The sequence below is a fragment of the Vidua chalybeata genome, chromosome 2 (assembly GCF_026979565.1).
Source record: "Vidua chalybeata isolate OUT-0048 chromosome 2, bVidCha1 merged haplotype, whole genome shotgun sequence".
In the NCBI taxonomy this organism is placed as follows: domain Eukaryota; kingdom Metazoa; phylum Chordata; class Aves; order Passeriformes; family Viduidae; genus Vidua; species Vidua chalybeata.
The window spans coordinates 12,441,386-12,459,590 of NC_071531.1; the positions used below are offsets into that span (position 1 = coordinate 12,441,386).

General features: G+C 37.9%; 1 protein-coding gene across 1 annotated transcript in view; it reads right to left on the reverse strand.

Moving 5' to 3' along the window:
* LOC128783121 (uncharacterized) overlaps positions 1-18,205 on the reverse strand; it is an 82,258-nt gene that overhangs the window by 43,214 nt on the left and 20,839 nt on the right. Inside the window, exon 2 of the mRNA XM_053933712.1 lies at positions 10,542-10,830. Within this exon, the coding sequence (XP_053789687.1) occupies positions 10,542-10,830 (289 nt within the window). The remainder of the gene's footprint in view (positions 1-10,541; positions 10,831-18,205) is intronic.

Below are 18,205 nucleotides of genomic sequence, written 5' to 3' on the forward strand. Positions count from 1 at the left end.
CACATCTCACTTTAGCTCTAGTTATCTTCCTGTTCTCTGTCTTTCAAAGATGTATAATTTCTTTCATTTTAAACCTCACAAGGATTGAAGGTTTCACTTCCATAGGTCTGTATCTGACAGTGCTGTGGAGGAACATACCCATGTAACAAAAGGTGTTACATGTAAAATACATCCACATCATAGGCTTTACTGTCTTGTTAAAAGAGTTGAGGTGGAAGTTTTTTACTGTATTATTAGTAAAAAAAAATATTCTGCTTTAATATCTTCTTTTAATTTTTTTACAAGTTATTTTTCACAGTCAGTCTTTACTTTCTGAGGCACATGTTCCTACTAAAGCTGTTTTTAAAAGCCATGTTTTTTTTCTGAATCCATCTTGCCTTTTGAAAGTACAGTCCAAGAATACATGGATACTATGTCTATCAGAAATATAATGTGCACAGTGTTGTCATTCAGTTTGGAAAAACAATGTTTATGCACCAAATGCACCTACTTTTGAGCACACAGATCACAATCACTTTATTACTCTCAAAGTTGTTTTTCAGTGAATTAAGAAAATTGTACACATCCTGGTTTGCAAGCCATGGTGCCACTTGGCTTCTTCTAATATCAGCTGTTCAGATGCTTGAAAAATTGGAATTACACCAACAAAGTTTTCTACCTCCCCAGGAACATAGGAAATGTCTTTTAATAGATATTCTGGCAGACATATCTAGTAAAACACAGCTAAAACATGCATGTAAAAACTTCAAACAGAAGGTGAAGAAATAGGTGTTGAAGAGCCTTTATTAATCAGGGACCAGAAGAGGTGATGTTATGTTTGGTATTTTCAGCCTTTTTTCTTTCTTCCTTTCAAATATTCCTGTATTTGCTTTGATAATTAGGTCGTCTTTATAAAATGAGAGTTGGCCACAAGCACATGTTCCTGGGAATTGCTCCTTTTTTTCTGGCTTTCAGTTTCTGTAGGAAATGTGACCTGTATATTGAAACAGAGGGAAGTCTCAGGCACCAGGAGGTACCACCCACTCTGGCTGCCCCTACACAGTTGCTGTGGGACTCCTTCAACTCTGCCCATGGCCTAGGACCCCATGTCAGCCCCCTCAGCTACCATCTTCTGTCCCACTGACACAGTAGCAGAACTGGTCCCCAGTTCCCCACAGCCCTGACCTGACCAGAGAGGGGCCATGTCAACCCAAACCCAGTGGGTCTACATCCTGGTGAAGCCACAGTCCCCTCCTGAGCAGCTCATGGTGCCCAGGGCTGAAGCTGTCCATGTGCCCCCCAGGTGCCCTGCTTCTGGCTGGGTGTGGAATGGACCTTGGCTGCCAAGTTCTATCCCGTAGGAAATCCCTGATGCTCCCAGTCCCTGGCCACAGGGAGCTGCCAGCCTGGTGGTGACAGGGCAAAAAGACCCCAGGCTGTTGCACTAATACTGTGTGACCACAATAGTGTGTGGCTGCCTTGGGATGAATGAGGAGGTGCCTGATCAGATTCAGAGAATGGTCTTCTTCTGTGGATAGAAAATGATGGGATAGGATGGGGTGGGATGGGATGGGATGGGAGGCAATGCGATGTGATGGAACAGAGTTGTGTGTTGGTCTTCTCAAACTCACAGGGTCGGACATTACCCCACACCTCCTCCATGTCACTTCCACACGGAAGAGTTAAACTGGAGTGGCAGCCTTATAAAACAGTGGCCCATAGCCTGTAGTTTGCTATTTGATTTTATTTTGCTTTCTCAGTTAAACTGACTTCATTAATGTCACTAAAAGTTGCTAAATAGGTGACAACATCACTAAACAGAAATTTTCATGGCACACAATACTGTGCCAATAGTCTGCATAAATTTGTAAAAAAGGCCTGGCCCTGATCTCTTTCTTAAATCTAACAAGGTCCCTGGGAAGACATCCCTCTGAACTGATCTGAACTCTGGGACACAAATGGGTCCTCTTCCAAAGGAAAGTCTTCCCACAGCAAAAAAATATGTTCCCTGTACTGAACATATGGATTACAAAAGGGGAAAACAGAAAGACTCATAAATAAAGGTATACACAAGGGTTTCCTTCTTGGATTTCCTTCCTTCAAAAGGAAACCTCCACTTTCTTCCTTCTCAACCAGCAGCTGATTAGGGACTGCAGAGATGATAAAGCACAGTTTAGTCACTCTGCTCCTTCTGAAGGAAAAGGAGAAAGGTTTTGCTGTGAAGGCACCAAAGTTTGGCTCCTCGTGCCCTCTGGCGGCAGAACCAAAAGTGATGACAGGTGGATGAAACCAGAGGGAATGTCTGCAGCAGGAAACCTCGACTTCCCTGACACCAGGGCTGCGGTGGCACTGAGGCAGCTCTGCCCTCTCTGCCTGGCACTGTGACACTGCTACGCTACCACCCAGGAGACAAATGATTTTCCTCTTTTTCAGCTGTCAGAGCAGGTAAACTGTTTCCCTACTTCAGAGCAGAAGAGCCTGAAGGAAATGTGTCCCTTACCTAGCAGCATTCTCTTGCTGTGTCTCTACCTTTTCTAGTCAACAGCTTTATCACTGTATCACTGGCCAAAGCAAAGCTGTTGCCCCAAAATCAAATAATTTCCTTGCTTTTCTGCCTTTTGTGTTAGTCCCTGAGAAGTGGTAGAAGTATGCTTATACATTGTAGGTAGGCCATATTCCTGAAAACCAGTTTGATCTTACTGCAGTTGCATATGTGTGAAATTATTTGGGGCATAATGTAGTCACTTCCCTAATTTTTCTGCTCTCTCGTGTTTGATAATGTTTTTAAACTGACTTGGCCAATCCTGTTGTAAATGTGTCATTCCTTATAGGTGGATTATTCCAATAGGCTGGCTACTGCCTCTGCCATACTCCATTTCAGAAGCAGCATGCTCTGAAAGAGCTTAAATCAGCTGTCCAGCCATGCTGGGAAGGGCAGCCAAGGGCTGTTTCAAATGAGACAGGAATGGCTGTACATTGCATTATTATCCCATGACTCCTCAGGGATGCCAGTAGAAAATTAGATTTACACAAAAAAAGTGTCACAGAAAAGAGCAGGTCAGGAAACACTCAACATTTTGGACATTTTGTCTGTCTCATTCAAGAACTGATTACAACAAAAGAAACTGGAAAACTGAAAATGTTGCATGTGGGAAATATCTTTTGTTCCCTTGCCTTTGATTCTTGGCTCCCCTCTTCCCAGAGGAAATAGCAAGAAAGTTAGAAAGAAAAGAGAGCAGCTTCTGATCAGAATTTTAGGTAGAGTAGCTATGCTGATGGTAGATTTCAAAGTCCTTCTGTCATTTGCCTTTAGCCCTAGAGTGCAACAGTTTCAAACCTATCATTAATTTATTATGAAACAAACTGAGTGGAACTAAATCCCTATGGGAATCTATACAACTACAAAAATGCATATTATTGTAATTGTCATGTGTGACTGCATATTGGAATTTCACCATGTTGAGTTTATTTCATGCCAGAACATTTCTATGTTTTGAAATGTTTACTGTTTCCTTATTACTCTACCATTCTATGGGAACATTGTCCTCAGACCATCATGTCAGTGGCAAAAATACCACTTGAAGATGCTCGATCATGTTCTTGACTGTAGAAACATATGTCATGGCCAAAGACAAAGTGTTATGAACCAATTCACAGAATTAGAATCACTACAGCTAAATACAAATTCTAGCCTTTCTTTGCATTATTTACAGAGGAAGTTTTGAAGGAACAGAATTTTTTTTATCCAGACTCAAAGGCTATTACACAGTATCCTGGTTTTGTGAGGAATAGACTTCATTTTTCACCCTAGTAGCTGGTACAACACAGTGGGTTTGATTTAGTATGAGAATAATGTTGATAGCACACTGATGTTTTGGCTGTTGCTGAGCAGTGCTTACCCTAAATCAAAGGCTTTTCAGTGCCTGATGCTCTGCCAGGGAGGAGCTGCACAAAAAGCTGGGAGGCAGCACAGTCAGGAGAACTGACCCAAACTCCCCAAAAGAATATCCCATACCACAGAATGTCATGCCCAGTATTTGAACTGAGGAGAGTTAGTTGGAAGGGGACTGTTCATGGCCCAGGGATTGGCTGGACATCGGTCAGCAAATGGTGTGAAATTGTATTGTACATTACTTGTTTTTCTGGTTTTGCTACTCTCTCCCTATTCAAAATATTTTTACTATTATTTTTGTTATTGTTGTTGTTGAATCAGTAAATTGTTCTTATCTAAAACCAAGAAGTGTACCTTTTCTTTTAAATTCTCCTCCCCACTGGGACATGGAATAGGACATGTGGAGAGTGGGCAAGAGGCTGGCTGTGGTTAAACCATTTCATAAAGACATATTGCTCTCACCAAGATATACAGAACTGGGGCCTTCTAATTTACTTCCCAGACCTTCGTCCCTAAATTCTTGCTTTCAGTTTTATAGGAATTAAAGTTTAAAAATTCATTCACTTGTCAATAAAATTATAAATAAAACAGGTCATAAAAAACCCAAGGAGTCCATCCTCTGGCTAAAATTGGGAAGAAATATTCTCTCCCCCAATGACTTTTGTCTCTTCCTTTTTTTTTATCTGACAGTGAGCATTTGGAAGTAAATATTGTGCACAGCCACACATGTGCTATTCCACGAAAATCAGTCAGCTCTTTTAAAATAAGTTATTTCCTTAAAGCAGCAAAAATGTGTTAATGCCACAATTTACATTGCAATGCAGTAAAAGGAAATTATGTTTTGCTATTTAAAACATACACGGGTGGGATTCAAGAAAGTACATTTTGATAAAATATGAGCCCCTTAAGTCTGTTTCAAAAATATATTGAATAAAACCTTACAACTATCTTTTTCTGTTTTTTTTTTTTTTTCATATAAGACTAAGGTATAAAACTGCTACCACAGGAACTTTATTTACTGCATACCAGCTGTCATAATTATTCTCTACATACTCCTGTACTGATATTTGTCACTAAAACAGAGCAGCAAACTGTTAAGGCATGTCCTGGGAGCTGAGACCACTGGGGATGCCCTGGGAGTTCCCCACGGGGCAGGATCTGGCTGTGGGCAGCTGGAGACCCCCCTGCAGCAGCACTGCTGGCACAAGGGCTGATGGCCCTGGGGGCTCCAGCCAGGCAAGGATGGCTACTGGGGATGCCCTGAGAGTCCCAACAAAAACCATACTGGCATATAAAACATACCAACATGACACCCAACAGTGTCAGACATCACCCGGGAATGGCAGATTATCCTGGCCACCTAATAATAAGGCAGAAAAAAATCAGAAAAATCAAACAACTCAAGACAATTTCCTCATTCTCCTCATTCTTCTATTATAAATCTGAGTCCTTATATTTGTAAGAAGCCTTAAGAAAGTTCTTAAACATTTTGGATGAAATTTACTCTTTCTTTGATATCTTTAAATCCAAAGTCCTGCTGCATTTATAGTGTTATGACTGAGAAAAGAAGTTTGCCTTTCTTGGAAAGCATTTTCTGCCACAGTGCATGAAGAGTGCTGTTAAAATAAATTACATTTTAGTTTCATAGAGCACTTCCTTCTTACACAAGTGCTCCCATTAAACTAGTAAGGTTTGGATATTCAGCACTTCTGAGAACTGCATCTCTATATGTCAGTTTCTATATATAGTTTAAAATGCCAAAATTTAGCTATTCATGTTGGACAATCCTGGCCTATTTTTAGAGATGTTATAGCAGCATTCTAATTCTAATCATGACCCAGGCTGAAAATTACTGCTAACCGGAAAAATCAAAATGCCTAATGAGCTTGTAAAGGGTTGGTCACCAATAAATAAAAGCTTGGACACCAGTAAGTATGATCTCTTAAAAGAGAAACAGTTTCCAAAGTTGGCCATTTTTTCTTTCCTTCATGTCTATAAAGCAAACTCTAAAGAACTAGCTAGCCAGCATTTCTTTCATTGTTCTCTTGGGTTTTGAAATTGGAGTGCAACCTTTTCAACACATGTCTAGCTTGAATCCTAACCTTTTATGTCTAAAGATGATGTATTAGAAGGCCTGGAGGTGGAGAAAGGAAGAAGAAAAAATCTTCTATTATTTTAGTATTACTCTAAATCCTTTGGATATCTGAATGTGTTGCATGCAGAAAAAAAAAACATGCAGTGAACCTGCAAAACACGGAATGTTTGCCTCCTAAACAGGCTTTTTTTGTTTTGGTTGGTTAGTTTGGTTTTTGTTTGTTTCTTTGTTTTTGTTTGTTTGGGGAGGGTTGTTTTAGTTTGGTTTGATTTATTTGTTTCAAACACTGGAATTGAATTAAGTTGTGAAGATCCCAAATATACTTCTCTAATTTTAAGAAATTTATTCCCTTTTCAAAATACAAAAACTGTGTTTCTGTAATTCTTGCATAGCTACATCTTCTTTTACTGAAGCTTGTTGTGATCTTCTGAGGTAACTGAATTCTATCTTTATACTTAATTCTTTCATACTTAAATAAATCTAGTTAAAATAATTACAGGTAAATTCTAATTGTCTTTAACACAAAAACAGACTAGCTTTTTAATTCTGAATCTGGTGCACTTTGAGAGTTCATGAATTTAAGAAACCTATAACGCAACAAACCAGAGACTCCTTTCCTCTAATTAGTAAGAGTCAGGTGACTTTTATATCTACTGCTTTATGGTCACTTAATATTGCCAGTAATGAGAAATGGAAGACATTCTTGCATTACTACTACAGGAATTATCCTCATCACTGGAAAGCCAGAAAATAATGCTGATGTTGTCCAGACAGAACCAATCACAGAAATTGCTGAGACTGCCGTGAATTGGGGAACAGCTGTCTTAGCAATCTGCCTACCTCACTCTTAGTCATCGTCAGAAAAAAAACCCTGATGAAATTTTTGCTTCCCTGTCAAGATATATTAGAATCTAAATTTACAAATTCAAATCTATACTATAGTAAAAAAAAGGGGGGAAGGAAAAAACAATCACAAAACAAATTTACAGATGTTCCTTTTTATCAAAGCAAAAAAGGATTTTTTGTGCATGGTGTTATGTAAGTGGTTAGGTTTTGGGTTTGGATGGGTTTAAAGGATTCACACAATAAAAAAAAAAAAAAAAAAAACCAAAAAAAAACTACTCACCTGACAAAAATCCCTGTTCCATACAGCCTTAATATTAATTTTTTAACTGATTGAAAACAGAGACAATATCCAGTACAGGATACTGTTCAGATGTGTTGCACTCTGTAAGCACCCCCCATGAAATTAGACATCCAGCCTTCAAAGATTGTCATAACTCTAAAATTAAAAAATACATTTCAAATTACAGAGGATTAGAATGTGAGAAAACAGTAGAATGTACATGAAAACCTCCTTCGAGACAAGGGAAACAGCCTCCAAGAGTTGTTGTAGAAGGTTGGCAGGTGTGAATACTTGCAATTCTTAAATAGAGTAGCTTGTAACTAAGTATTGTTTCAGACTCTCTTTCAATTTTAACATATTTTCTCTGAAATCAACATGATTTCAAATGAGACACCTATACTTTTGCACAAGGAAATAGAAAGCAGAGAGAACCCTTGCCTTTGCACTGCCTCTGCTTTTTCCTCATATCTCACCAGCAATATGCCCGGGTTTAGAGGAGATACTCCTTTTTTTTTTTTTTTTTTTTTTTTTTTTTTTTCCCTAGTAATTAAATTAGAAACTGCACCAAAAAAATTGTGCTTTTATAACCTTTAGCCATTCTTTTCTCTTCATTATTCTGATCAGGTCTTTGAAGGTGAATGAGGTTTTTAAATGCAAATGGAGGCCTGTTTCAGCTTAAAATCTGAAGCTGGTTCTTGAAGCACATAAAGCTTTTCTCTCTGTTCCTGCTAAATCAAAATTTTTAAAAGAATTTTTCTAACAAAGCTACATCACTAGCAACAACCTCCTGCAGTGTGGTTGCATCCAGGGAGTGAAGTAACAGAAAAGAAAGGATCTCTCTGAAAAATGAATTGATTTGATGAGTAGTATAAAGATGACACCTAACCTCTAAACCTGACTGTAGGTAAAAGCTTTTTACCCAAAACCAAATACACAATAATAGAATTTTCCACTCCGTTTGGTGCTCAGTCATTCTGCCTGAACTCACTAAACTTCTGTTCAATGACTGCTCATAATTATACAGCTTCACATCTCTGGTGTGCACATCACATGGAAGACCAGCTGCAGATTTTAATGTCAGTGGAAAGTTTAATTGAATTTATAAACTCCACAAAATAATTTCATATTTATCAGAAGATGAGTAAAACAAGATTGCCAAAACTTTACTTCCCAATTCCTATCTGCGTATATCTTGTATTTTCAGACTATTTTAACATCTTTTTCTTCCCCTTTCTTTGTTCTGGTAGTCCACTTGTGCGAAGTGACTTTTCATAAAAATGACCAGATGTTGGAATCTTAGAAGTTGAGAATTTTAAACTTTCTGTGCTGAAAGGCACAGACTTGCAAGAAAGCACTGCATTTGACCTGAGGCTGTGGAGAAGACTTCCAAAATTGATTGATAGTACTGGGATTACTGGGTATGTAGTTGGTTAGAAGTGTGTAATATCACAGGGTGGAAAACTTAGAGTTTAGGTTTTTAGAATACAGAAATAAATATGAAGCAAGATGGAGGTTTTAGGGTGGAGGCAGGTTGTTCTTCTTTACCTTCTTCTTCCTTCTTCATGGGTTTGGGTGATGTTTTGTGATTGGACAGAAAAGTCTGCATTGTGGGCTTCGGGGGATCAGTTATTGGGTTAAAAGGGAAAATAATCTAGGTGTCTGTTCTTTATTGGATAGTTTAGTTTTAAAAGACCTTGTAACAAGAGTTAGCCATTTTGTGCCTTGTTAATGAAAAGCTGCTGAACTCATGGTTATGAGACTTTTTCACTGATAAGAAATAATAAACATCTGAGTCCAAACATGGAATGGCATCTCAAATGCCTTCAATCCCAATCTTGAGAAACCGATAACCAAACACAGAGACATTTTTTGGTATAAAAGAGCTATTCCTTGTAAACTAATATTTGTATAATACTTCATTAACTCCCTAGAAATATATTTTTCACAATATTTTTTAAAAGCTGAAATAAAAGAGACCATTTCCAGTAAAAATGGGAAACCCTTCTGTTGCTGCTAAAGAAAAAAAAAAGGCCACTTCCTTCTTCATAAAAATAACTCTTCTCCTTTTGTAAAATTTAAAAATGTCCCCCAGATGCTGTGCACACTACATGCTAAACAATACTAGGATTTATAATAACAAAATGAGGTTGAAAACAGACTTAACAGACTTCGGGATTATTAATTAAATCTAATAATGGTCTAATAACAACTGAGCTTCTCATCACAGAACTGAATCCAAAAATTCTTAAGTCCTAACTCATTCCTGATTCAGTTCTCTGTTGGTTTCAAACCCCTGAAGTTTCATTTTGAATTTCAATCAGCTGCACTTGCCTGTTACATCTACCAGATCCAATCGGAGCAATGACAGTTTGTAATAACTTTGGTGGGTTAGAGTTAGATGAGGGAAAAGGAGAACCATTTATTAGACCAACTAAGGCTAGGTTTTGTCTAGAGAAGCTGAGAAAAATAGTGCATTATTAAATGTACACTTTGACACATCTTGATTCCATAAGAATGAGACCTACATACTTTGAAATTCTTGATTCCATATAGAGAAACAATTATTTTCTCATACATGGTCTTGTTAAAGTTGTATCATTCTTCAGCTGTCCATTCAAGAAGATTGGAAAATCAAAGCCCTGGAGCACAGCCTGATGTAGTTTATAATAAGAAGGAAGACTTGAAAGCATAGAATTTTTTGTTTTTCAACTGATAGCAGTTCTTCTATTAAAGGTTTTTTTCATTCTTTAGGAAAAAAACAAAAACAAAACTAACAAAAAAACCCAATTAACCACCAAACAAAAAAATTTTAAAAAACAAACAAACAAACAAACAAACAAACAAAAAAAAAAAAAAAAAAAAAAACAGAAAAAAAAAACAACCCCCCAAAAAACCAAGAAAAACCAAACAGGAGAAGTTCAGCCTCTTTTTCATGACAATTTCTAGATGAAACATGAGAATCGAGTTCTTGCTTTATCTCATGTAGCCAGCATAGTCAGTGGAGTCCAGGGATCTGTTGATCTCCTTCTAAAGCAGATATCTGCTTTGGGAGAGCTGAATAGTTTTCTTTCTCTATTGATTGTATTGACTAGATGGCCATTGACTCTAACAGGAGTTTAGATACCTGGGCACGTGTCATCATTTATGTTGTAGACACCTAAACATAGCAGGATGACTCAGCTGCCCAAACACAGGTTCTTAGTACCACTGCAGTGTTATCCTGCACACATGGATAAATCTGTGTGTTATGTGTGTTAGCCACAGCATGACACACAATAATGGCACTAGAAATGTTTGTTCAAGCAGCTTTCTGTGTCTGACTCAGGAGGTGAGTCCAGTTGTGTGTTTTTCTTAGTTGTTAGCAAAGTTCAAATGTGGACTGGCTGATGAGCAGAAGGACACCAGCACCTACAGATGTCCACAGTCTGGCACAATGGCTCGGTAAGTACCTTGGTGTTCCATGGGATTAAATCAGTGGATTTTCCATCTGATACAAGTGTGGAGATACACTCTGCAGAGTGCAGGTGCTGGCACTGCCCTCCAATAACCTCCTGCTGATCAGCCAGTGGTGAGGGATCCAACTGGGTTTCTCTGCAAGAGGTAGGTCTGTAAGAACGGCTGCTGACTGGACCCACAGAAATGAACTGCAGAGCTGCATCCATCTGACCAAGGCAGCAGGAACCAGGAACCCCGAGCGTGCCGGAGTCAGCTCTGAGCACACTGGGAAGCAGCACTCCTCTGGATGTTGAAGTCAAATTGCATTAGCTCTTCTTTTACATGGAATAGTTAAAAGAGGAAAATGCAAACTTTGGAAGACTCATAAATATATGAAATTTTATCCTTAAATGTGTCACCGCAAGCCCCCAGACGGGTAATAACTAGCATTGACTCCATGATTCCAGAAGGCTGATCAATCACTTTACTATACTGTACTGTACTATACTATACTATACTATACTATACTATACTATACTATACTATACTATACTATACTATACTACACTGCACTACACTACACTACACTATACTATACTATACTATACTATACTATACTATACTATACTATACTAAGAAAAACTCATCACTCTTGCCAACAGTCTGATACCATCAGACCAGATGAGATTGGTCAATCAATCCAAACACCATCACCAGTGACCAATCAAGAAATCACCCTTTGGTAAACAAATCTCCATGACACATTCCACATGTGCACAACAAGTGCAGCAAGTGGAGATAAGAATTGTTTCTCACTATTTTCTCTGATCTTCTCACAGCCTTTCCCAGGAAAATGCCTGGGAAAGTTCTGCCTGCTGCTCTCTGTGGAGAGAGCTGCTGCCGCATAAATTAGACCAAAATAAAAATGAGCAAAATAATTACATATAGTTCTTTTACTTTGAATGAGTTTTTAAAATTTTTGGTCATTCAAAACAATCCCAGTCTTACTATTTACACCTGATAGTCAAATCACAGTGTTGGACATGTTCAGGATTCAGTGATAAACTGCCATGTTTTCTTAATACTTTGACCCTTCTATTTGTACTTTTTTCATTCATTATTCATTTTCCTTGGTCATACCTTTTTTTCCCCTTTGATGTGCTGCTAGAATCTGCCAAATTTAACAGGGTAGAATTATAGACATATATAATATATAATCATGGCAGTCTTCAGCAGTAGTGACATCATTGATATCTCTTCCAGTTTTATGGCCCACCAGTTTATCTGTGATCATCATGGCAACCTGCCATGATAACTGCAACAAAAACTTTCCTTCTGAAGTTTAATTCCCAAACAGTATCTATAAATGAGTATTTACAATTCTTGATTCTATTTTAAAAATTTGACTATATATTAAAAGCTGTGTTCTGTTGCTGTTTGTACTCAGTATATCTCTGTTTTCTGTATAACTTACTGCAATAGTTCAGAGCCATCTCTGTTACAAAAACTGCTGTATCATGCACAAACACAGTGGAAAAGAGCTGTCTCAGAACTAATAAATGAAAAACAGTTTAGAAGTGCCATTACTTTCCAAGGAATATAATGCCTTCAGCAGAATGTGGTTTTTGATATTTAACATAGACTGCTAAATATAAGTAGGTCAGCTTCTGTGTATACAAGATTTTTCTCCTAATTCCTGTGCATATACTAACAGCTTAAAGATGTTAAACCTCTCCTGTGTTTTCACTGTACATTATTGTGCATTTTAGTGATAAAATCCATGAAACTATGCTACTGGTGAGCTTGGGAAGAAGCAACTTTCAGTTGTGTTCCAACTGCCTAGTCTTCTAGCAGTAGCAGGGAGGTGGATCTTTCAATTAGGATTTGTATGCAGCACCAGATCTAGCTAATAGCAGTCATCTCATTGCAATGAGGCTATTCAGGTGTTTCAGAATAAATGGCAAACATTGCCATAAAGACCAAAACAAAACTACACAAAACCAAATCAAATCCACTGCCAAACAAACCCAGAATTCAGCAAGTGCATAATAACCAGTTTTATTGAGCAAGGCTTTACTCAATTATTTGAATTGCATTTAGCAGTAAAAGCTATGCTCTTCACCTCTCTAAAATGTTTATCTGCCTCTTAAGTGTCACCTTACTTTTGAATTCCTGCACATCCTAGTTTCTTATTTGTAGATATTTACATTATTAAGTGCTTTTTCCAGTAAGTCTTTGGTATATATTCAGATTCTCCACTTTAGTTTAATCTACTTTCCTTCATTTAGGAAGACTGTCTGCTTTCTCTTGACCAGTACAAGGATAATGTTCATGTAACTTTAGTGATTTCCATTGGGTTACCTCAGCTTGTACTGACACTGTAGATGAGGAAGGAAATAACAGAGAAAATGAGATTGATGCAATAAATCCTTAGTAGAAAATGCATTCATTTTTTAGTCCAGATTTTTAAAAAATGGTAAGACTTATGAGGTATGGATTTATAAAGAATCAAAGTCATCCAACTATCTGTATCTAAAGGAGAGATAGAAACAGGAAAACCTCTGTGTCAGTGTTTTCCATCAGTTATGAGTGTCATATTCTACAGAACCTGAACGTGTGGGAGTTTAAGCCAGAAGAACAAATAAATGAGGAAAAAAATCCAATGCAAAAAAAACCTGCAAAGTTATTGCAATTTAAAATAATTCAGGATTTTTTTTCTGTATAAGTTTTGGGGGAAAAAAATCTGGACAAGGACTGCGGGTCTCAATGTCATGTCAGATTTAATTTTAAAGTTTCATCAGAGCCAGAGATTCTAAAATTCATGGCCTTCTGTGCTTTCAGTTTTGTGCTGTACCATAGTTACCATATATTAATATTACCATATATTAATATTACCTCTTTTCCCAGGAATTTTTTTAGATGTTTACCATTAGAATAAATATTGTGTTCCTAGGATCCTAAAAGCACAAAGGACAGATTTGCACTCATTTAGAATGCTCTTGCCATCTGCTAATCTGTTAGAATTTGGACTGATCACGTGAAATGATTCCAACACAGTATTTCAGATATTATCCTCTTCCTCTTTCATAAAATGAACTGTTTACTTTCCCTTTATATCCTTTGACTCACTTGATCTTATTAATTTTCATTGGATTGAGAAAATCAAAAGTAAATACTCAAGCAGGAAGGATCAGAGTAATCCACCCTTCTTATGAGAAGAGAGAAGTACTTAGAAGAGTGGAAGGAGAATCAAAAGAAAAAATAATTCTTAGAGAGGTGTGAAAGGTATAGGACAGACTGGTTTTTAGCAGCCACTCCAAGGAGAGAGGCAGGTCCTAGAAGGATGTTAGGGGGCAAGCATATATTTATTACCAAACAAAATTCTGAGGTAGCAACCTCATTTATGTCTCTGTAGGATGACTAGGAGGTCAAAGCTCAGCTCCCTGAGGCAACAGCCCATGCTGAGATTAGAAGATGACCCCAAGTGTGTAACCTGTCAGCACTTCTTTCATGGAAAAGGGTACACTAGCAAAAGCAAAGAAAAACCCCAGAATTCAGCTTTTGCTCCAATACCGTGGCTCCTACACTGACTGGAAACACTATTTTAAGACAGCTTTGTAGCTCTGAACTTAATTACCTGGAATAGGAGTGTGTCCTAGGGAAATGTCACAATTTCTGTCTAATGTTCTTCCCAAGCAGTCATTGAGGGCCACTGAACTCACCACTGCACTCAATCGACCTTTGATCAGGACTTCTAGAGACATTCCTAAGTTGTTAGATATCTTGGCCTAGAAGCTAACCTGTGATGGCAATGACATGATCTCAAATAATTCCTGAGACTGTTGGTACTCAAAGCATCCAGAAACAGCCACCTGATGTCTTCCTTCTTTGCTTAGTAGAGAACACTCCTGGGGAACTTTCAAGGAAGAGTTGAAATTCAAAGTGTGATGAATGCTATAACTAATTGGTTTGTTTAGAGATTCTGTGTACGCATTGAGTGTTGTGGAAAGAGTGTGATTAAACAGCAGAGATTTTGCCTGTGCTAGTCCTAGCTGCTGTCTAGCTGTTTAAGATATTATTTTACTATAGTTGACTGGTTTAACCCCAGACACTAAGTACCATACTGTGTCTCACTATTTCCTCCATCCCTCTCCAGTGAGATAAGGAGAATAATCAGGGGAAAAAAAGGAAAAACCTTCATAGGTTGAGAAAAATTTCATAATTGAAACCAAGAAAAATGTAATACTAATGATAATACCGATGCTGATGCTGACACTAATACTAAAAATTATATATTGAACTCCCAGGAAATATTGCAGATTTCCTCATAATTGAAAAGTTATGATATTGAATTTGAAAAAGTCTGCATCAGATTTATAGGCATGAGCAATAACAGGTAGAGGGCATATTTGTAAATTAATCTTTATTTTTATTTTCTCACTCATGAGATCAAGGATTTGTCTCTTAATAAATTACTGTTTTAAATTCTGCTCTAATAATGCATACTTTAAGAGACAGAAAATCTGTTTCTTGATTTTTACATGTGTACTTCAACAAAAAGTGTGGACAATTCGGTGTTAAATCTCTGATCAACCCAGTGTCTATCTCATGTACCACAGAGAAAGGAGGTCTGTGTGCGAAGGTTGCTTTGGAGAGTGTTCCCATCACAGCTCTCTTCTGTGAAAAGCTCTGTTTGGCCTCATTCTTCTGTGGAATCTCTGATTTCTCTGTGCTTTGACCCTGGCCGAGGGCCCTGAGACATTTGTCATGAGATCTGCTAAAGACCAAGGTGGAATGATCGTTTGTAGGAGAGTTCACACAACAGCCCTTTAGAAACCTCCCTGGACTGAGACTCATTTCCAGTGCCCTGAGTGCACTAACAGGCCTTAATTGTTCTGAAAAAATTCATCTGGATCCTCCACCCCAGCACCCTTCACCCAGTGGCCTGGGAGTTGCATTAAAGTTCAGAGCTGGGGCTTGCCCTTTGCCTAAGTTGAATTCTGTGTTTGTACATTATGTGTGCAAGCATTTATTTTTAGTTAGATATAAGCAATAACACTGAAAAAATAAAACAAATATTCTAATTTCTTTGTGCTACAAGACAGAAAGCTACACAAAGATATGCTAAATGTGTTCCTAATTTCACTTAATGACAACACTAAATCTCAAAGCCTAGGGGAGATTGTCCTGAACCTTTGTAACATTTCAGAGTGACTTTTTTTTCTTTTTTCTTTTTGAGGAAATAAAAAAGGAAAATGCTAAATAGACTAAAAGACTAAATAGGCTAAGCAAAGGAAAAATTACTTCTAAAGTCCTTTATGTTTGCTAATACAAGTAATGTTGTCATGATAGTCTCTGTTTTTTTTGTTTTTTTTTTGTTTGTTTGTTTGTTTTTTTTTTTTTTGCAGAGGCAGCTGCAAAAACTAAAGAGGTAATCAAAGTGCAATTTTTGTTTTGTAGACAGTTTTCTCCTTTTTATTTCTGATTTTCTCACTGGAAACAAAGAAAACTTTGGTTTATTGCCTAACTTAATTTCAGAAAACTTGATTGTTTGGAAACTGCATAGAGCATATTTCAAGAACTTTTGTACAGGGATTTGGCTGCTCAGGTGGAAAGCTAGCCAGGAAGCCAGGCAATTGGAGCAGGCTGCCAGGTGGGAAGCAGGGCAGCTGGACAGCCATGACAACCATGAAGTCCAGTGAGATGGGCAGGCAGCCCCTCACCCAGCACAGTGCCAGCTGGCTTGCAAGAGGTAGAAGGGAAGCCTCCCTGTCTGCCTGGTTCACATAAAAGATGCAGAAAACCCAGCTTGTTTCCAAGGAAAACAGCATTTTTGTTGAACCAGAATCCTCAGGTGGGAAATTGTTTTAGAAATTGTTCAGCCAGGAGCCCAGGCAAGGCCAGAGTCATCACACAGGAGGCAGATCTGGGGGTCCTTCCAGAAAGAGAAGGGCAACAGGGCACAGGGCTGAGCAGAGGCACAACTACAGTGCAGCTCAAGCCAGAACTGGTTGTCTGCTCTAGGGCTTACTCAGAGCTCCCAGAAAAAACTGACTGAGAATGCATGGATAGTCCTTCCAGGTAAGGCTGGAAATGGCAGACAAAGGAAGTTAATGCACTCACAATCATCACACCTGGATAGAGGGAAATTGATATTTGTGAAGTCACATATGAATTCCATTATGTGGTGATTTGTTTGCATCTTTTTATTGTCTATATCTGTTATACCTTAAACATCAAAGGCAAATAGAAAGAGAAAGGATATAGAAAGCTAAAATAGAATGTGAAGTTGGTAAATCCAATAGTAATTAATATATTATCTCTGTAACTGAAATGCAAAGTGCAATGGTCATGTACATCCTATATTTTCCATCCACAAAATAACATTACATAATGGTGTACCTTTCAGAATATGCACTGTAAAACTGAGTATTAAAATCTATGAAAAATAAAAGACTACTGCATCTTTGAAGGCAGCTCTGATCTGTAGTATATTTTTCTAATAATGAACTAGTGTCTCTCTAGGAGAGTACTCACTTTTATTCATAATATTAAGCCACTGAAGATGATGAGTGTGCACAGGGCATTCTACTGACTTCAGTTATTCTAAATACCATTAAAAATATGGGCTACCTTTCCATTATACGCTGAAGAGATGAAGATATTTCCACCAGTACTATGTGAGTCATCAAACTTTACAATTCCAAAGCAAACTAACTTCTCACTGAAGTCAGCAGGGTTCAAATGGATGCTTACATTGAGTTATCTTTAGTTCCATCTGTTTCACTGAACAAGAACTAATATAGGTGTGTGCTTGAAAGTGGGTGTTTCATTGAATCAAAGTTGAAATGAAAGTTCCTTTGCCTTCAGTGTGGAAAGCCGAGATTTTGATTTGCAGTGAAATTTGTTTCACACAAAAAAACACCTTATTATGCAGATGCAGCAGGATTCCATTCCTTCCCTCTGCCTCCTTCTATCCCTCTCTTTTTTATTTTTTTTCAGATAATGGTTCATTTTCCTACTTCAGATCTTTAGCCTGCTGTCTCTTAAATCTGCCATCTAACTTGTGGAAGAAAAAATGTGGAGGCTCTACATATACAAACTTTACATTCACATATATGTAAGACTCAGTGTGAATATACTGCATTTTTGTGGCTATGTAACATTATTCATACCAGAATTTATAATGAAATAATGCAGGAGGGCAACATTAAGGGAGAATACAGAGGTCCAATATTACACAATTCAGGGAGCTGCACCATCACTCAGGATTCCAGTTGCTGGTACCTGAAACCTTTCACAGCAGGTGGTTACAATGAGCCAATAGCAGCCCCTTTTGACTCCTCACTCACTCAGATGGGATTCCTCTTTCTTCAGGCTCAATCCTGCATTTCCTGCAGAAGATTCTCAGGTGTCAGATTTTATAAAAAAAGAAATAATTTAATGGTGTGGTACAGCAGTAGATCAGCTCTAGCTGGGTGTCTCCAGAAAGGGATCCACAGCAAAGAAATCCCTGGGCAAATAGACCCTTGCCATTCATGCACCCATCCCTCACATGCTCTCCACACACCTTTTTAGTTCAATGGTGATTTTTGGTCTGGGGTCCTCTAACACCTTATGGGATTCTTTCTCTTCTTTCCATTCAGGTGGACATTAACTGCTATCATCTTGATGAATT